Source organism: Mirounga angustirostris, unplaced genomic scaffold (genome assembly GCF_029215605.1).
Source record: "Mirounga angustirostris isolate CCGP_5_RB_7025 unplaced genomic scaffold, mMirAng1.0.hap1 SCAF_5, whole genome shotgun sequence".
In the NCBI taxonomy this organism is placed as follows: Eukaryota; Metazoa; Chordata; class Mammalia; order Carnivora; family Phocidae; genus Mirounga; species Mirounga angustirostris.
The window spans coordinates 102,907,384-102,928,463 of record NW_026991713.1 but is presented as its reverse complement, the minus strand read 5'-3'; the positions used below and the strand labels follow the sequence as shown (position 1 = coordinate 102,928,463).

At 42.0% G+C, this 21,080-nt stretch overlaps 1 protein-coding gene across 12 annotated transcripts in view; it reads right to left on the bottom strand.

Moving 5' to 3' along the window:
- CACNA1C (calcium voltage-gated channel subunit alpha1 C) overlaps positions 1-21,080 on the bottom strand; it is a 653,963-nt gene that overhangs the window by 217,159 nt on the left and 415,724 nt on the right. For all 12 annotated transcript variants that reach the window (XR_010411642.1, XM_064591748.1, XM_064591749.1 and 9 more), the window contains exon 6: positions 4,754-4,912. Coding sequence is in view for 11 of the 12 variants with exons in the window: in XM_064591748.1 (XP_064447818.1) it covers positions 4,754-4,912 (159 nt within the window). In the remaining variant the exon portion in view is untranslated. The remainder of the gene's footprint in view (positions 1-4,753; positions 4,913-21,080) is intronic.

Genomic DNA, 21,080 nt, shown 5'->3' with positions numbered 1-21,080 from the left:
CAGTGCTGCTTTCTGGCTTATTCTTGGCCTGGTGCTTCAGGTTGTGTGTGAGTCTTTGTGTGATGACCAAGGTGTAAAGGTCTGCATCACTGGTCCCTGAACTGTTTGAGGGAATGACAGTGTCCACACCATTTCATGACTCCAGGGTCTGGCTCCCAGTAGGGCTCTGCTTCTGGAGCTGAACTCTAGTTAATCTTTTTTTTTTTTTTTAAAGATTTTATTTATTTATTTGAGACAGAGAGAATGAGAGAGAGAGAGAGAGCACATGAGAGGGGGGAGGGTCAGAGGGAGAAGCAGGCTCCCCGCCGAGCAGGGAGCCCGATGCGGGACTCGATCCAGGGACTCCAGGATCATGACCTGAGCTGAAGGCAGTCGCTTAACCAACTGAGCCACCCAGGCGCCCAACTCTAGTCAATCTTTTGTGACTTTAGAATTTTTGAAATATTTGGAAATTTAGATGTGGGTTTAAACAGTGGGAGGCTATAAAAAGAGGGAAACTAAGAAGTCAATCCCAACCCTAAAGAATGAATAAAAAAGTGGGTAACAAACACCTAAAAAATTGAGACTGGGAAACCAAGAACTAAACAGATCATACGTTCTGTTGGGTTTCTCACCCGTTCTGGTGATGGTTTTCTACTGTGATGTGTTCAGTCACTGTGATAAAAGTGCTGGAATGATATAGGAGATGGGAGAAAAAGAGGTGAAAAAACAGAGGGACAACTTGCATTTCTTTTTCTCCTGTTTCGCCTTCTAGTGAATAAAGATGCTGTTACTCTTTGCATTGTGACTGCTCATCTGACAGTCTTCCCTGTGTTCTCTATTCCTGAAACAGGCAAAAATAAGGAAAAAGTGAAGGTTGCCAAAGTGAATTCTGAGTGTCCTCAAGGAAGAAAAACATCTTTTGGGGTTTTACAAAAAAATATATGTTGAAAAGAAAATGGCATCAAGGGGAGGTGATCTCATTAATAATAATAATAAAAAAAGGGATGAGGTTCATAGAGATTATCTAAAGGCTCAAGGGCCACTGCTATTTTAAACTATCTTGAACAACAATAAAAAAAGATTTGAGAACAATTAAGAAGCAATGATGATCTGGTAAAAATAGGTATCTATAAAAAGCACTAAAGGGAACACTTGAAAAATGTGAACACACACATATCAGCAGGTCCTTGCGACATGCACTTGAGGGTGGGGAGAAATTAGTTTGAACATGAAAATTGTGTTGGTTTTCTTCTGCAGAGTCATGAAGTCCCAGGGAGGAAAGCAGGAACAAAAGTAGGAGAAAGAAAGAAAGAAGTGGGCCCTATGCCTTAAAACAGAAGTGAAGTAGAATCACTCTGGAAAGTCCAAATTAAGTTTGTGGTAAAAGAATGGAGGCGAAGATTAGGAGAGATGTTAGAAAAGCAGTTAATACCAACAAGAATGTGAAATCCTGGGAGAGTGCCAGTTAGGGGTTCCAAGGAGAAATCACCAAAGACAAAATCAATTACTTTTTTAGGACCCAACTTTAAGAAGTAAATACAATGAGAATGATTTCATTTCTAGGTTTGAGCCAACCAATTCTTTGTCAGTCTCAGGGGTAATTAGTGTGCTTGGGAGAGCGATTCAGAGTGGCCTGGCTCAGAGTGCCATCAAACAGATGGGACAGCCAGAAACAAAAGGTGCCGGCATATGGTGATGTATCTGTTGAGGAACTAGGAAGGCGCCTTGCAGATGCCTCTGGGATCGGAGAAAAAATTGCCTCTTCAGAGACCACCTCTATGGGGAACTGGAAGGGCAGCCTAGAGGCTGAATAATGGTCTACCCAGCCAGCTCCAGAGCTTTCTTTATCCAAAACATGGCTCAAAATCCAGTGTGTCCTACAATCTACAAGCACATAAAATTCCCAGCCTGAGAAATAATCTTAGAGTGCAAAAAGAAGAATTTGATCTAAATTCCATTAAAAAATTATGACAAGGGCTCACAAGCACTTTTGTATAATCTAAATTTGCAGAAAAATATGATAATTCAATCCAAAGTCTAAACTTAAAAAAATATCACCCATTCCAAAGGTGGCATAAAACTCTCCAAAACACATAGGGGTTGGTTTCAAAGATTGCAGGTTTTTGGTCTTATTCTCTATGGCTGCATGGAGTATGTCCAGATTCCCATACGTTTTTTTCCTTCTCATTAGTTTTAGTCACTATGTAGGTGGAAGAGGCCCTGATGACTGTGGTACATGTTCTGTTGGGAGTGATGGAGTGGGTCCCTGGATTTGTCATCAGATGGCAGATTTAGGAAGGAGGAGCTACATGAGCTCCTGATTGCAGAGCGTTAAGTGAAAAGGCTTCTACAGCCAGGTGTCCTCAGCCCCTCTTTGGAGCAGGGAGCCTGGCTCCACACGGAGTGAGGTCACCTTCCTGGTGGGGCTGGCATGCTCCTCTCTCTGGAACACTTCTCTCAGTGTCTGTCCTCTGACACCCTGGCTCCCCAGGCTGATGGTCATTTTCACCATGGCAGCTAACTTCCCTTCTGACTTGTGGGGGTGAAGGTAAAACCCACCGCTAAATAATCTGATGCATCTTCTGGGAGGAAGCAGGTGACGTCCCAAGTATTTTTCCTAGTCCTGTTTTTGTTTTTGTTTTTGAATCAAGGATAGAAAACAATATGGCTCAAAATGGTTCTAAAGAGGTCACTTCAATTGGTGAGTCCAGTTCTGGTCTTTATCCTAATGGTGGGGAGGCCACTCGAAGTATTGGCAGGCTGTTGGTGGCTCTTTCACCAGAATGTGCATCTGTGGTCCAGAGAAGAGCATCCTATCCTGTGTCTCCTTTGTTTATCATGCCCACCATTTTCTTGCCAGTTGAGGCCACTGCTGGTCTGACAACAAAGCCCAGTGACTTCCAACGTTCAGGGTTGCTTGTTAGCATAGGCCCTTAGAGGATCTTGCTACCAGTGAAAAACATACTTTTGCTGTTTTCCCAGCAGGATGATAGAAACCATGTGCAGCTCTGGGAGCAGTGCTCCTTAGGTAAGTGGTGCACAGACCTTTGGTTGCAGGGTAGGTTTGCTATCATTAGCTCTATGGCAGAATTTCACCATTTCATTCTCCCCCTGCCTCTTGGTATGCTATTGGTGAGAGCCGCACCATCACACATACCCACTCTTGGGCTCTTTAACACTCAACCTCCCTGTGACTATCTGAAGAGTTTGGGTCTGAAGAGTCACTGAACATTTCAATACAACTGCATAAACTTGAGAGATAAACAGTCCAGCTCTTAAGTGGGACTTAGAATGAGCTCTAACAAAGCTACCCAATTAACATAAATTTATTGGTTCAGGGCTGGCTACAGACTAAACTGAATAAAAAGAAGGATTTGAATTCAAGGGGAAAATACTACTCATTGCATTATTTGGTATTCCTCTAAGCAAAGCTGGAAATCTCAGAATTTTAGCTGAAGGCAAGATCTGTTCTAATGTTAAAGAGCTTCTGTTTTTTTTTAATATGACAGTTTATTTTATACAGTTACGACCCAAATAATTAGGAAGTTCTCTCCAGAGTGAAAAAAATGGTCTCTTAAACAGACTCTTTATCAAAAAAGTAAAAACAATTGTATGAGTCTGTGATTATGGGTTTATAGTTTTTTGTTTGTTTGTTTTAGGACTATGGTCATATAGTGGTGATCTAGAAACTACAAATACCCAGTCAATCCACCCAATTAAACCAGATCATCCAGATCAGGTACTCTATTTTGGTTTCTGAATATGAATAACCAATGTCACTCCTTGTTGTGTAGATCTGTCCCTCCTCACCATCCTAAAGCAAGAGGGGTCAAATTTAATTTAATGCCTGGGCTGAATGGGAAGGAGAAGCAGTACAGATGGAGAGAAATGAGGTATCTTTTAAAGCTTCAGACCTTTCTCCACCAAGAAGCCAAAAACCAAGATGAAAGGTCTTGTTGTTGGAAAAAACAATCACATAAATTTAACACTTCTAACCCCTTTGGGGGGAAGTATTTTTTTTCAACAAGTTTTTATGTTAAACTACTTTATGCGTCTGTTTAAAAGTTTTGTCAATTCCTGTTTAAATGATTTTTTTAAAGGTGCCACTGAGATTTTAGTAACCTAAGACAACAGTTTGTAGCATATCCCACAAGCCAAAACTTTGGTCCTATTCAGAGAAGTGCTTACTGGGTCAGCATTGCTTGCTAAATATATTGACTTATGGAAGGACCACAGGGAGAGAAGTCTCAATAGGGCCCCCCTGTGACAGGGGGACAGCAGAAAACCCTGAACACAGAAGAGCCAAGATCAGCCCCGAGGGGTAGACAGAACCCAACATTGTGACTGAGGTATCTACTGGCTTCAGGCAAAGCTGCCTTCCTGAAAGGGAAGCGACAATCAACTGAAGGACCAAGGAACAGAGATACACACCCTCACTACGTCAGTTCTGATTCTTAAATTAAAATACTCCAGGTTGTCTAGGTGATGTTTCTTGATTCACACAGCTCATTTAAGCTTTAGTAGTGCTGGACGGGAACTTGCATTTAGCTGTTTTAACAGAGATGTATTGTATTAGAAAAAAACTAACCGAGAGGAAAAGAATACCAATCTCTGCCTCTCACTTATCCATGGAATGAAAAGATGAGTACTTGAATGGAGGAGGCCTTCCCTAGTACCACCGGTCATGTGGTGACAATTCACGCCGTTACAAGGAAAGTAGCGATGAGACAGGGAAGCTTCTTGAGAGCTGGCCACTCACATCTTCCCTTACCTGCTATGCCCTCCTGATTGTAGCAGGTCTTATGCATCTTCCCCATGAAGAGCTCCAGGCCGATGATAGCATAGATGATGATGACAAATAGCACTAGCAGGGCAATATGCAGCAGGGGCACCATGGCCTTGATAATGGAATTCAGAACCACCTGGAGACCTACAATGACAAAATCAGACAGTAATAGTGAGCACATCAGCTTCCATTTATTGAACCAAGTGCTTTCCTGGATGTCATACTGACATAATCTCATGCAATCTTCTTAGCAACTCTACCAGTGATGTATCACAAGCCCCATTTTTTAGATGAGGAAAGTGAGGCTTAAAGTCACACAGTGAGCGAGTGACAAAGCAGGGATTGGTATCTAGGTTGGCCTGACTCCAAATCTTTCTTGGAGGCACGTCCAAATGAAAGGACTGGCAGATGCTGTGCTTCTAAGGGGAAGAACATATTGTTTTATCCAGAACTATCCAATTTCCTAATATCCTGTCTTAGAGACAACCTAACATCTTTTTATCCTAGACCAGCATCTCACTATAGTGAGAGTTAACTGACTAGAGATAGCCCCGCAAGGACTTGCTTATCACTCAAGGTGGGATTCCTAGAGCCGATGGCTGACCCATCTGCTAGAAAACACAAATCTGGTTGCTAGGCATCTGGGAGGGTGGGACTTCCTTTGTTGAAACTGATTCATACCCCCAGGATACATGTAAGTGGTTAGACCTCTGTGGGACCTTCTCTCCAGAGATTACGTGAGTGGACCTCTCTTCCTACAGATTTCTGACCAGGCCCCTTTCCCTCAGTGCCCAAATCTGAAGATTATTACATCCTTCCATTCAAAAACCCCAATGAAGGGAGTTCATGTTTAATGTGTATGTACTTTCCATTTGGGAAGATGAAAAATTTCTGGAGATGGGTAGTGGTGATGGTTGCACAATGTGAATATACTTAGTGCCACTGAACCATACACTTAAGATAGTTATAATGGCAAATTTTGATATGGATACATTACCACAATAAAAACTGAAAGTACCCAGATCCTGTCAAGAAAAAAAAGTAAATGAAAAATCCTATTTAGCACATGGGTCTTGTCAGTGTCCCCAAAAGTGTAGGCTTGTACTGCTGTCTTATGGGAAAAAGCACCCCCTAACTTATTTTTTTCCTGCTTTCTCTCTTTTTTTTTCTTACTTTTTAAAAAATTTAATTAAAAAAATTTTTTTTTCAAGATTTCAGGACATGTTTAATTTATAGTTATAGGCAGGGCTAATAGGTCTAGAATAAATTCCCCTGATGTCTTCGGACAGCATTTGGAGATGACAGTATGTTTATTTACACTTTACTTTAAAAATAGTTTCTTGGTCAAATTGTTCATCATCTAAGAATGTCTCAAGAAAAGATTGTGTGTTAGGATAAGGATAGTTGGAGGAACTGTAAGTAAAACAGAATTTTTTATTCTTTTTTTTTTAATTTAAATTCAATTAACATATAATGTATTATTTGTTTCAGGGGTACAGGTCTGTGATTCATAAGTCTGATATAATATCCAGTGCTCATTACAACACATACCCTCCCCAATGTCCATCACCCAGTTACCCCATCCCTCCACCCCCATTCCCTCCAGCAACCCTCAGTTTGTTTCCTATGATTAAGAGTCTCTTGTGGTTTGTCTCCCTCTCTGGTTTCATCTTGTTTCATTTTTTCCTCTCTTCCCCTATGATCCTCTGCCTTGTTTCTTAAATTCCACATATCAGTGAGATCATACAATAATTGCCTTTCTCTGACTGACTTATTTCACTTAGCATAATACCCTCTAGTTCCATCCATGTCATTGCAAATGGCAAGATTTCATTTTTTTTTGATGGCTGTGTAATAGGACCCCTTAACTTATAAGCTCAACCATAAATGACACCAAGAATTCTCTTTGTTTAAAAGGGATGTTACAAGTTTTCATTGATGCATCTGTGCATCATACCACACAAGGTGCTTTTAGTGTCTCCACCTGATGTATCCACCCAGCTGTGGACACCCTTCCACTGCCCTGTGCATTGGGAGTTTCACCTTCATATTCACCCACAGCCCTCCCTCTGCACTGGATAAACAAAGTCTGGGTCACCCTCTCCCCAGGCCCCAAGGCAGCCATTGGTGTTTTGTGATTTGGTGGAGTGATTTTCACAAGGCTAATTAGAGGAATTCTCCCCAGTTATTAAGCTAAGATGGGGAGAGGGAAAAAAAATTAAAAGAAGAGAAAAGCTGGAATAATTTTACCTGTGAGTTAATGAGAGTGCTTTGCAGCCTCCCATTAGAACAAGATGTTTTCAGATCCAAATGATTTCATTAATTAGCAAGTTGTACACACATTAGTGCTAAAGTATGCGAAGCCATGGAGGAAGTTGAAAACTGAACTGCAAAGCAAGTTTAAGAGGTGTCTGCTGGCGTGGGGTGGGTGGGGGGGCGCTCTAAGTGCTACTCACTGAAGGGGAGGAAGGCCTCCCAATCCCGCCCACCCAGACCATCAGCGAGCCTTGTTATCAGGCCTTCGGTGCCATAGCCTGCAGTGGTGAGAAAGCGGTGGGAGACATAGAATGGGAACCTCTCCTCTGTGCCACAGCCAGAAGTTCTGCTCTTAAAGACCAGAGTCCTTCTCGTGCCCTTCAAAGTGTGGCACAAGGGCTGGACCCCTATCTACTTCTCTGTCCACTCCCATCCCCTGCCCCTCACTCTCTGCATTCCTGGTCAAAACAGCTTTTCTTTTAGCCTCAAATATCCCATACTGGCAGACCTCAGAGACCACGGCAATGAAATGAATACTGCATTAACGCAAGTCAAATGCATGTTTTGCTTTCCCAGGGCATGTAAAAGTTACGTTTACATGATGCTGGAGTAAAGTGTGCAAGAGCATTATCTCTAAAAAACCAACATACACACCTTAATTTAAAAATACTTTATTGCTAAACAATGCTAACCATCATCTGAGCTTTCAGTGAGTCATAATCACTGATTACAGATCACCATAACAAATAAAATAATAAAAAAAAGTTTGAAATATTGTGAGAATTACCCAAGAATTACACAGAAACACAAAGTGAGCAAATGTTGCTGGGAAAATGGCTTGATAGACTTGCTGGACGCAGTCCTTTTCTCAATTTGTAAAAAAAAAGATGCAGCATTTGCAAGCACAATAATATGAAGTGCAATAAAACGAGGTATGCCTGCACCTCCTCCTCCACAGGGCTGTGAAGCATGCTGTTCCCTTGGCTGGAAGTCTCTCCCACGGTTCCCTCCTACTTATCCTTCAGCTAGGATGTGAATGGACAGGTGAGTTTCAGGGGCCAGCAAACTCAGGCGGAGACTACTGAGTGGGCTACAGAGAAGTCAAAAAGAAGCCACAGCAGCCCGTGGGCTTCCTTCCAGCCATCAGGGATGCCATCAGAGTTCTGAAGTAATGCTCTGTTCCCCCGTCCCTATCTCAGCAGGAGGCTGTACCACCCACCTGAGCACCCAGGCCAGAAACCTGTTTGCTGAAGCTCTTCCCTCTAACTGGTTATCAAGTCACACAGTTTGATTTTGAAGTGTCTTCAGACAGGAATGAATTATTTTTACTATATAAATAACAGGAAAAATCATGTATTATAGGGAAAATAGAAAATCATAGAGAAAATAGAAAATACTTATGACAGAGAAATTACAAAACATGGGAAGCAAAAAGAAGAAGGAAATCATCCCTTATTCCACCACCCAGAGATAACCACTGTTAGCCTTTGGCATATATTGTGGACATTTTGGTTTATGACTTGTTTTCCTCTTCTTTGTCCTCTTGGTGTTCTTCATTCAGTTAATGGTTTCTTTATGTCCAGTTTTGCCTGATCTTCTTGCTGTGGTTAGAAAGCTCATGCTAAAGCACAAACCAGAACCTGTTGCTCCTCTGATGAAAAGTCCTTCCATGACCCTCATCACCTATAGGTAAAACCCACCTGCCTCCTTTTGTAGTTTCATCACATCTGATTCCAGTTTACACCTTCCATTCCAAGAATATACTGAATTGTCTGAAGTTCTCTAGCTTCATGCCTCCACTGTTCCACCTGTCTAGAATGCCATTCCCTGCAGCCTCAGTGCATCTTCTCATCTTTGTATCGCAGCACATAGTAGTGACTCAATGCACATGGAGCTAAATCACATTTGTAAGCACAGGCTGCCTTAGAAAACAGAAACCATAATGATCTGACAATACAACTTCAGTTTCTTCTAAAGATTATTGAAGAAACTGAAGTTGTATTGTCAGGAAAAGATAAGACTCATGAAATGGGAAAAGCACAGGCAGGGAGGGTGATATCAGCGACTTCCACATTATTTAAACTGCTATTTTGAGGAAAAGGAGTTAGATGAGTTTGATGTAACCATATGGATGGAACCGGGACTAACTAGGAAGTTTCCAGGAAAGATTTAGATTCAACAGAAATGAAAATTATCAAAAAACCAGATCTATCTGAAGGTGGAGTGGGATGTTTTAAGAGGTAGTGGAATAGCCAAATTATGGAAAGAGCCCAGATGTCCATGGACAGATGAATGGATAAAGAAGATGTGAGATATATATACACAATGGAATATTACACAGCCATCAAAAAGAATGAAATCTTGCCATTTGCAACAATGTGGAAGGAACTAGAGGGTATCATGCTAAGTGAAATAAGTCAGCCAGAGAAAGACAAATACCATATGATTTCACTCATATGTGGAATTTAAGAAACAAAACAGGAGAACATAGGGGAAGGGAAGGAAAAATAAAATAAGATGAAATCAGAGAAGGAGACAAACCATAAAAGACTCTTAACTCTAGGAAACAAACTGAGGGTTGCCGTAGGGGAAGGAGGTGGGGGATGGGGTAACTATAACTGGGTGTTATGTGCAAGGCTGATGAATCACTAAATTCTACCCCTGAAATTAATAATACACTCTGTTAACTAAATTGAATTTAAATACAAAATTAAAAAGAAGTAGTGAGCTCTCCATCCTCAGATGTGTCCAAGCATTGACTGAACAAGTTCTTGGAGGAGGTGCTTTGTGGGCATTCAGCCATGGGGTGAAGATTTGCCTGGGCACACCAATGCCCCCAATTTCCTCATTAACCTGTTCTGAAGACATTACCTTGGGTCAGGTACAGCTCTCAACACTCTACTTGGATTATTCCATTTCTTCCTGGTAACAACCTATGAAGTAGGTGCTATTTTTTTTTTAAGATTTTATTTATTTTTCAGAGAGAGAGGGGGAGAGAGAGCACAAGCAGGGGGATGGGCAGGCAGAGGGAGAAGCAGGGTCCCTGCTGAGGAAGGAACCCTACCGGGGACTCAATCCCAGGACCCTGGGATCATGACCTGAGCTGAAGGCAGATGCTTAACTGACTGAAACACCCAGGCGTCCTGAAGTAGGTGCTATTATTAACTGTATTTTACAGGTGAGAAAAGTGAGTCCTAGAGAGGTTAAATGACTTGCCCATACTAATACAGCTGGTGAGTGGTGGTATGGGGTACAGGGCCAGGTGGCCTGGCTCCAGAGCCTAAGGGCTTTGCCGTTGTGCTAAATGCTTCCCCATGCCACCTAGACTATGGCTCCCAGTCTCTAAAATCTATCTCTATAAAGCAGTAACACATGCTTGCAACATCTGCAGCAAAGGTGGGGAAGCCTAGTCCCTGCTTCCAGGAGAGCCCAGATGTTTCCAAGGCCAGTCCAGGAAAGGCTTCTAGTTCCTGCCTGCTTTCCTCACAGCCAGCCTGGGATGGCAGAAGTCAGGCTGGTGTGTGAAAGAATGGGGCCAGAATATCTTCTTTCCAGTCCATCATACAGTATTTGGCTCTCAAGGCCTGGATGCTTATTATCTTCTCTTTGGAATTGGCTCACAGCTGTCCCAGAAATGGCTCCTCCAGCTCAAGCTCTAATTTGGAAAACACATCAACATTTCTCCACCCAAGTGTTCTCAGATAAGCCACGCTTACAGCAGATAAGCAATTGCTAGGCCCTTCTTCAGGGCTGGCTGCTCATGTTGGCGGAAGCAAATGGGCCCTAGGTAAGCCCTGTGAAGCGATTGCTGGAAAATACCCTGTGAACACAAGATCAGTAAAGGCCTACAAATAGGATGAGTCTATTTTCCTAGCCTCAAATCAGGTTATGAGATCTGACAAATACACATATACTTATGGGGACAACGTTTGATAGGAGAACTATACCAGAAAATTTAGAACATATAGTTCCACACAGGGATTAAACATATAATCTAGAAATCCAGTGTCTGATAATTTGCAGTTCATGTCAGGTGACCTCCTCTTGGTGAAAGGAAAATCTCCCAAAATGCCTGGCTGCCAGACCTCCCAGGGAGATGGGGCTTTGAGAAGTGGCACCACCCAATGCTGAATTTAAGAAAAGGACAGAGATGGAGCTTAGTTGGTGTATATGGCTTTTCCCTTTCTCTCTCTTATGTTGCTGTTAAGCCCTGGACAAATGCCTGCATGCCTTTAGGGGTCCAATCTGAAAATTCCAGGTTAGGAAAGGCTTAGAGGATCTGAGTACATAATCATCCTGTTTTTCCTTAAAAGATTAAGAGGAACCATCAGTCAGTTATGGAGAGCAAAACCTGGCATCTTTGCTGAAGTCAGTGTTGAGATTAGCCTGAAAATGCCCAGGCTTCCACACCTGTTACAGATGGTCCACCATGATGGATACTCAGCTGAGGACACATCACACTTTTGTTATAAAAGAGCATTTCACTAAGCCCTGCTTTCGTGATGAATTGTTCTCCTCAGGGCCCCAGGGGTCACATCAGGAAGGAATTTGAAAATGACTTTGTGAGCATGAGACTGAAGAAAGAAAATGAAAAGTTACTGGGGCTGAAAGGTAATGTGCAGAAGGGTTGTCTGATCAAGCGCTAGACCTACAGGCTCTATTCTTTCCCTGTAAACTCTATTCCCATGCTCCTTCTTTTGAACTTAACTTTCAAGTCATTCTGTGTAAAATGGGAGGAAAGGGAGAAATAATTGAAGACCCCCAAATTGGAGATCTTTGCTAATGTTAGTCTGATTTCATTACTGAAGTTCCACATTGACTTACAGCTTTTTTTTGTTGGTGGCTAGGAATGTACATTTCATGTCCCAACTTTTCAGACTCCGCAGTTCCAGCCAAGCACTCAGAAGGCAATTAAAATGATCAAGAAATCCTGATTGTAGAATCGATAAGGAAATAATGATGAGAATCACTGAAGTAGGAGAAGAGTGGTTTGGGTTTAGTGTGGTGGTGGTAGGTACAAGTTTCTCATAGATAGACTGAAAGTTTGTCAGAAGAGGAAGAGGACTTTGGGATCACCTAACTTAATACTTTAATTTTCAGTCATTCAAAGGATATTTATTAAGCTATGTTTTATGGGCCACCTGTTATGCTGGGGATGGGGATAGAGTGGTGGATAAGAGGTCTGCAGGCATTGCCCTCACAGAGCTTGTAATGGAAGCCAAACATTAATCAAACAATCATACAATCAATAAATAATTACAAACTTGTTAAGAGCTTTAAGGGAAGAGAACAAGGTATGACAAGGAACATCCTTTGGCAGGGAGGGTAGAGGAAGGCTTCCCCAAGAGGAAGAGAACCTTGCCAGGTGAGTGGGCAGGTAGACAAGTCCAGGCAGAGAGGTCTGTAAGTTCCAGCTGAGGAAGGTTGCCTGAAGAGCTTAGGAAAGACCTATGGCTCTCCTATCTGTCAGCTTCATGCTTTTCCCTTAGCTTTGTTCTGCCTCTTAAAAGACATTACTGGAAGGAGATTTGGGAAACCAGTTTACTGCTTCTGTTTGAAGTGTGGGGAAGCAGAAATCACTTTCACTTTCAGAGAAAACAATTCAGGAAGCACAGTGAGAAAGGCTCTCCTGACAACTTCCTCATTCGTAAAATTGAGGAAATAATCCTCATCCTAGCCACAGAGAGAGGGGAGGAAGGCAGGGAATTGGGCCAACAGTGCTCTATAGGCATACCTTGTTTTATTGTACTTTGCTCTATTGCACTCTGCAGGTACTGCCTTTTTTTTTTTTTTCCCACAAATTGAAGGTTTGTGGCAACCCTGCATGGAGCAAGTCTATTTGTGCCATTTTCTCAGGAGCATTTTGCTCACTTTGTGTCTCTGTGTCACATTTTGGTACTTTTCATAACATTTCAAATGTTTTCATTATTGTTATGTTTGTTATGGTCATCTGTGATCAGTGATCTTTGATGTATTATTGTAATTGTTTTGGGGTGCCATGAACCGCACCCATATAAGATGGCAAACTTAATTAATAAATGTTGTGTGTGTTCTGCCTACTCCACCAACTGACCACTAAAACACAACAATATTGAAACTAGGCCAATTAATGACCCTAGAATGGCCTCTAAGTGTTTAAGTGAAAGAAGAGTCATGTCTCTCTCTCTCTCTTTCCCTTTAAATCAAAAGCTAGCAATGATTAAGCTTAGAGAGGAAGGCATGTCCAAAGCTGAGACAGGCTGAAAGTCAGGCCTCTCAAACCAAACAGCCAAGTTGTAAATGCAAAGGAAACATTCTTGAAGGAAATTAAAAGTGCTATTCCAGTGAACATGTGAATGATAAGAAAGGGAAACAGACTTATTGCTGATATGAAGAAAGTTCTAGTGGCCTGGAAAGATCTCACAAGCTATATTCCTTCAAGCCAAAGTCTAATCCAGAGCAAGGCCCTAAGTCTCTTCACTTCTATGAAGGCTGAGAGAGATAAGGAAGCTGCAGAAGAAAAGTTTGAAGCTAGCAGAGGTTGGTTCATGGGGTTTAAGGAGAGAAGCCATCTCCATAATATAAAAGTGCAAGGTGAAGCAGCAAGTGCTGATGGAGAAGCTGCAGCAAGTTATCAGAAGATCTAGGCAAGATCATTAATGAAGGTGACTACACTAAACAACAAATTTTCAATGTAGACAAAGTAGTCTTATATTGGAAGCTATCTTCTAGACTTTCATAACTAGAGAGGAGAAGTCAATGCCTGGCTTCAAAACTTCATAGGACAGGTTGACTCCTGTTAGGGGCTAATGCAGCTGGTGATTTTAAGTTAAACCAATGCTCATTTACCATTCTAGGGCCCATAAAAATTATGCTAAATATACTCTGTGCTCTATAAATGGAAAAACAAAGCTTGGATGACAACATATTTGTTGACAGCATGGTTTACTAAAATATTTTAAGCCCACTGTTGAGACCTACTGCCCAGAAAAAAAAATTCCTTTCAAAATGTGACTGCTTACTAATAATGTACCTGGTCACCCAAGAGCTCTAGTGGAAATGTACAATGAGATGAACGTTGTTTTCACGCTGCAAACAGAACATCTATTCTGCAGCCTGTGGGTCAAGGAGTAATTTCAATTTCCAAGTTTTACAATTTAAGAAATACATTTTGTAAAACTACAGCTCCCTCAGATGGATCTGGGAAGAATAAATTGAAAACTTTCTGGAAAGGATTCACCATTCTAGATGCCATTAAGAATATCTGTGATTCACAGCAAGAGGTTTGGAAGAAGTTGATTCCAACCTTTATTGCTGACTTTGAGGGGATCAAGACTTCAGAGGAAGTAATTGCAGATATGGTGGAAATAGCAAGAGAGCTAGGAGTAGAGCCTGAAGATATGACTGAATGGCTGCAATGTTGTGATGAAACTTGAACAGATGAGGAGTTGCTTCTCACGGATGAGCAAAGACAGTGGTTTCTTGAATGGAATTTACTTCTGGTGAAAATGCCATTAAGACTACTGAAATGACAGCAAAAGACTAAGAATATTCCACAAACTTAGTTGACAGAGAAGCAGCAGGGCTTTAGAGGATGGACTCCAACTTTGAAAGAGGTTCTACTGTGGGGAAAATGCTATCAAAGAGTATCACAAGCTGCAGAGGAATTGTTCATGAAAGGAAGAGTCAATCAATGCAGCAAACTTCATCATTATCTTATTTTAAGAAATTGCCACAGCCATCCCACCTTCAGCAACCACCACTCTGATCAGTCGGCAGCCATCAACATGGAGGCAAGATCCTTTACTAGCAAAAAGACAACAACTTGCTGAAAGCTCAAATGATGATTGGCATCTTTTAGCAATAAACTATTTTTAATTAAAGTGTGTACATTGTATGTTTTAGACATAATGTTAAGGCACACTTAATAGACTATAGTATGGTATAAACATAACTTTTATATGTATTTGAAACCAAAAAATTAATTTGGGTCACTTTATTGCAATATTTACCTTATTGTGGTGGTCTGGAACTGAACCTACAAATGCCTCTGAGGTATGCCTGTCCTGCTCTGCTGGCTCTTTTGGGGACCACCTTCATCACCAAGCTTTTGACTGACTTGATCCAACTGAAGAGAGGATTGTGGCGCCACATAACATGCCACCAACACAGGAAGCCTAGATGGAAAGAGATGTCCCACCAACCTCAAACCTGGAGAAGGTTCTAAGATGGGACAGACCCCATTCTTGATGCAGTCAGTGCTTTCCAATGGAGTTACTGGTGGTTTTGTTGTTGACTCAGGACCCTGCAATGTGTCAGGGCATTTGTAAAGAAGTCATATCCCCATGTCCCAGTCTGAGGGGGGAGTGAGGACTGTCCTCACTATAGGCCACACCCAGGAGTTTAAAAAACAATTCCTTGATTTAAGCTGGTTATCCTCTCCTCAAAAAATGGTGGGCAGAAAAACATACTGCTTAATCCAGAGGTCTGATTAGCTGGGTGATGCTTAACTGAGAGGTTGGTCCCACCAAAGTGTGTTATGCCTTCTGTATTTTCCAACAATCTTTTAACCAAATTCAAAGAAAATGACAAGAGTCACTAAGCTTCCTCACCAGGCTCACCTCAGAACTGGATGCTGTATAAAAGGAATATATTTCCATTAAAACAGGTGCTCAAGTAGAGTATTGTTCCTACCATGCCCAGTAAGCCCCAAGCTGCCCCTAGACCTGAATCACCTTGGACCTGGGACACAGACGTTGAAGAAGTTTGGATAAAATACCAACATCTCCCAGGAAGGGAATCTAGAATGAGGCTTTCCTTCTTCAGCTACTTATCTCTAAGTTTGCCCTTGCAGAAATGCTATCAGAGGAGCTCCCCTTCTCTAACAAAGAGCAACTGGTATACCCAGACAGTAGAAAGCTCTTCTTCTAAGGGCCAAGGTTGCCTTTCTCCAGGCCACCACACACAACTGTGCATCCCTTACTTGTGAACCTACTGAGCACCTGTGAAGTACCCTGTTTATTGCCATGGAAGGTGGGGGAGAAAAGACAGTGCAGTACAGTGGTTAAAGCATAGGGACCCCTGGAACCAAATGACCGGGTTGAATCCTGGCTCCACGACTTCTCAGACAAGTGACCTTGGATAAGCTATTTGATCTCATTTTAAAGTAAGGATGATGATGGTACCTACCTCATAAAGTTGCTGTGAGGACTAAACAAGTCAATTCACATCAAATACTCAGAACAATGTGTAGCTAATAGTAAATGCTATTATTATTGTAAGCATGGTCAGGCTATCAGTCGAACCCTAAAGCAGTGAATGTGCAGAGGTTAAAATTTATTTAACACAGAATCTGCTAAAATGAAGATTCTGATTCAGGCCATGTGGGGGTGGAGCCTGAGTTCTATATTTCTGACCAGGCCTGGGTGACACCAAAGCTGTTGCTCCACCGACCACACTTTGGGAAGCAAGGCCATAGAGCATGCTGGTCAGCCTGGGGGGTCACAGCAACCTCACCCAGCCATGCTGAAGTATGAGATGCTCTTAAGCAGTTACTGAATTTTCATCAGAGTAGGGTGATCCTTGTCACATCACTCTTGTCAGGTAATTTATGTGATCAGTAAAGTGCATGAAGTCAGCATTGGATATAGAAAATACCACACACTAATTGATATCAGGGTCCTATAGGATTCTTTACTACAATTTTTCTTTTTCTTTTTTTTCTAGACAGGGAGACATACACCTACACTGTGCTGCCAGGGAGCAGAAGTGATGTATGCTAGTGTCTCCTTCCAGTAACAATGACAGCTATCTAGCAGAGTTATTGAAAGGACTCTGATGATTGTGACTCAATCCTGCAACATTACAGGAAGGAATGGCTTGGCATCAATTTTCCCTCCTGACAGCAGGGACTGTGTCATTACCACTCTTACCAAGCTTGCATCTTTAAAGGTTACTTATGGTCACCAACTGGCCAACCCATGTCTTTGCCATGGGCATTATTTTCCTTGGCCTGTTTGATGCCACCGATTACTCCTTTCTTTTTGAAATTCTCTCCCCCCTTGTCTCTGTGACAGATGTACACCTGTAGTTCTTCCACTTCTGCAGTTAGTTCTTTGCCTTCCTTCTCCTCCTTCCCTTCTGGGTCTCTTTTAGTCTGGAGAATATTACAAACACAAAAAATGCAGTTGCTGCCCATGAAGAGCTGTAAGCTAGATGGAGAGGCAGACATGGAAACAGCTAATTGCAGAAGTGGGTGACAATGTTCCTAAGAATTATGCCCAAAGAACCGTGGGAGCATAACGAATGGTGGGAGAGGAATGTACATGTGAGCTGTGTCAGTGGGTGAGGCTTCCTTCTGCTCTTTTATTCAGCTAGTCTTCCACTCCTTGTGTGGCTGTGTCTAACTCTGTTTTTCTCAGGAAATTCATTCACTCCCTCCTAAAGACTCAGTAGTCACCACCATTAGATGAGCCCAAATTTCCAATTACATTTTCTCTGCCCTCTATTTTAAGTTCAAGTCATATTACTCTATAAACCTACTAGATATTTCTGCTGGGTTGTCCTACCTTCCATCTTCTCACACTCAAGAAACCTAAACCTGAACTCATAGCCCTCTCCCTAAAGCCAGCCCCCACAAGGCTCAACCCTGGCTTACTTCTTCACCAACTGCAGACAATTCTTCATCCCATAGCATACCTCTTCCCACTGCAGCCACTGCTATCCTTGTCATCTCCTGCCTGGATTGATTCACTGGGCTCCCTGTCTCCAGTTCCCTTCCACTCCAACCTATTCTGCAGCACTGGCCCATTACTCATCCTAAAACTGCCCTGCTCAGAAACCTGCAGTGGTTCCATCACAGAGGGTGGATCCAAACTCCCTTTTACATGATCTGCATTTGGGAGTACCCAAAATTTATTTGCAGAAAAAAATGAAACCAGGTTACAAATATCATAAGAGTAGGTTCTAGCAAGAAAACAGGTGGTTACCAAGATTGGGAAGGAGAGCAGTGGTGGGGAAGGCCATCTTGAGAAAGAGATGTGATGATGCCAACCCAATGGCCTAAAGGGAAGGATCTAGGGACATAACAACCCTGACTTCACCCTCCTCCACACTGCTGAGCTCTTGCTCTGCCCCCTATTGATTGGATCTAACTGAAAGCCAGAGGGCAAGGCAGCCTTTTGCTGTACTCCATCTGGTCAGCTCTCCCAGGCCTGAGAGCAGAGTAGAGAAAGGTGGAGAGTAGATGTGGTGGGGCAAATGGAACAACGTGGGCAGACAGAACAATGAGTTTAGGGTAGTTGCCAAGGTGTCACCATCACCATTCTATTAGGAGGAAGTAACCTTTTTGGAAAGCTTCTGAGTTTTGTGAGTCAAGATGTCCCCTCCTGATTTATCCCTGGGCTGCAAGGTTGGTTCAACATCCACAAATCAATCAATGTGAGACAATACAGTAACAAAAGAAAGAACAAGAATCATATGATCCTCTCAATAGATGCAGAAAAAGCATTTGACAAAGTACAGCATCCTTTCTTGATCAAAACTCTTCAGAGTATAGGGATAGAGGGTACATACCTCAATATCATAAAAGCCATCTATGAAAAACCTACAGCGAATAACATTCTCAATGGGGAAAAACTGAGAGCTTTCCCCCTAAGGTCAGGAACGTGGCAGGGATGTCCACTATCACCACTGCTAGTCAACATAGTATTAGAAGTCCTAGCCACAGCAATCAGACAACAAAAAGAAATAAAAGGCATCCAAATCAGCAAAGAAGAAGTCAAACTCTCATTGTTTGCAGATGATATGATACTTTATGTGGAAAACCCAAAAGACTCCACCCCAAAACTGCTAGAACTCATACAGGAATTCAGTCAAGTGGCAGGATATAAAACCAATGCACAGAAATCAGTGGCATTCCTATACACCAACAAGACAGAAGAAAGAGAAATTAAGGAGTCGATTCCATTTAAAATTGCACCCCAAAGCATAAGATACCTAGGAATAAATCTAACCAAAGAGGCAAAGGATCTCTCCTCAGAAAACTATAAAATACTCATGAAAAAAATTGAGGAAGACACAAAGAAATGGAAAAACGTTCCATGCTCATGGATTGGAAGAACAAATATTGTGAAGATGTCAATGCTACCTAGAGCAATCTACACATTTAATGCAATCCCTATCAAAATACCATCCACTTTTTTCAAAGAAATGGAACAAATAATCCTAAAATTTGTATGGAACCAGAAAAGACCCTGAATAGCCAGAGGAATGTTGAAAAAGAAAAGCAAAGCTGGCGGCATCACAATTCCGGACTTCCAGCTCTATTACAAAGCTGTCATCATCAAGACAGTATGGTACTGGCACAAAAACAGACACATAGATCAATGGAACAGAATAGAGAGCTCAGAAATGGACCCTCAACTCTATGGTCAATTAATCTTTGACAAAGCAGGAAAGAATGTCCAATGGAAAAAAGACAGTCTCTTCAACAAATGGTGTTGGGAAAATTGGACAGCCACATGCAGAAGAATGAAACTGGACCGTCTCCTTACACCACACACACAAATAGACTCTAAATGGTTGAAAGACCTAAATGTGAGACAGGAGTACATCAAAATCCTAAAGGAGAACACAGGCAGCAACCTCTTCGACCTCAGCTGCAGCAACTTCTTCCTAGAAACATCGCCAAAGGCAAGGGAAGCAAGGGCAAAAATGAACTATTGGGACTTCATCAAGATAAAAAGCTTTTGCACAGCAAAAGAAACAGTCAACAAAACCAAAGACAACTGACAGAATGGGAGAAGATATTTGCAAATGACATATCAGATAAAGGGCTAGTATCCAAAATCTATAAAGAACAACACCCAAAGAGCAAATAATCCAATCAAGAAATGGGCAGAAGACATGAACAAGTATTTTTCCAAAGAAGACATCTAGATGGCCAACAGACACATGAAAAAGTGCTCAGCATCGCTCAGCATCAGGGAAATCCAAATCAAAACCTCAATGAGATACCACCTCACACCAGTCAGAATGGCTAAAATTAACAAGTCAGGAAATGACAGATGTTGGTGGGGATGTGGAGAAAGGGGAACCCTCCTACACTGTTGGTAGGAATGCAAGCTGGTGCAACCACTCTGGAAAACAGTATGGAGGTTCCTCCAAAAGTTGAAAATAGAGCTACCATATGATCCAGCAATTGCACTGCTGGGTATTTACCCCAAAGATACAAATGTAGGGATCTGAAGGGGTTTGTGCACCCCGATGTTTATAGCAGCAATGTCCACAATAGCCAAACTGTGGAAAGAGCCAAGATGTCCATCGACAGATGAATGGATAAAGAAGATGTGGTATATGTATATATATATATATATATATATATATATATATATACACACACACACAACAGAATATTATGCAGCCATCAAAAAGAATGAGATCTTGCCATTTGCAATGACGTGGATAGAACTGGAGGGTGTTATGCTGAGCGAAATAAGTCAATTAGAGAAAGACATGTATCATATGACCTCACTGACATGAGGAGTTCTTAATCTCAGGAAATAAACAGAGGGTTGCTGGAGTGGGGGGTGGGGTAGGAGGGATGGGGTGCCTGGGTGATAGACACTGGGAAGGGTATGTGCTATGGTGAGCGCTGTGAATTGTGCAAGACTATTGAATCACAGATCTGTACCTCTGAAACAAATAATGCAATATATGTTAAGAAAAAAAAGAAGAAGATAGCAGGAGGGGAAGAATGAAGGGGGGGAAATCGGAGGGGGAGACGAACCATGAGAGACGATGGACTCTGAAAAACAAATTGAGGGTTCTAGAGGGGAGGGGGGTGGGAGGATGGGTTAGCCTGGTGATGGGTATTAAAGAGGGCATGTTCTGCATGGAGCACTGGGTGTTACGCACAAACAATGAATCATGGAACACTACATCTAAAACTAATGATGTAATGTATGGGGATTAACATAACAATAAAAATTTAAAAAAAAAAGTAGTCCCCTCCTGAGGAGGGTCCTCTGACTCTAATTCACTAGCCAATCATAATTGGTCCTTATCTTCCAAAGAC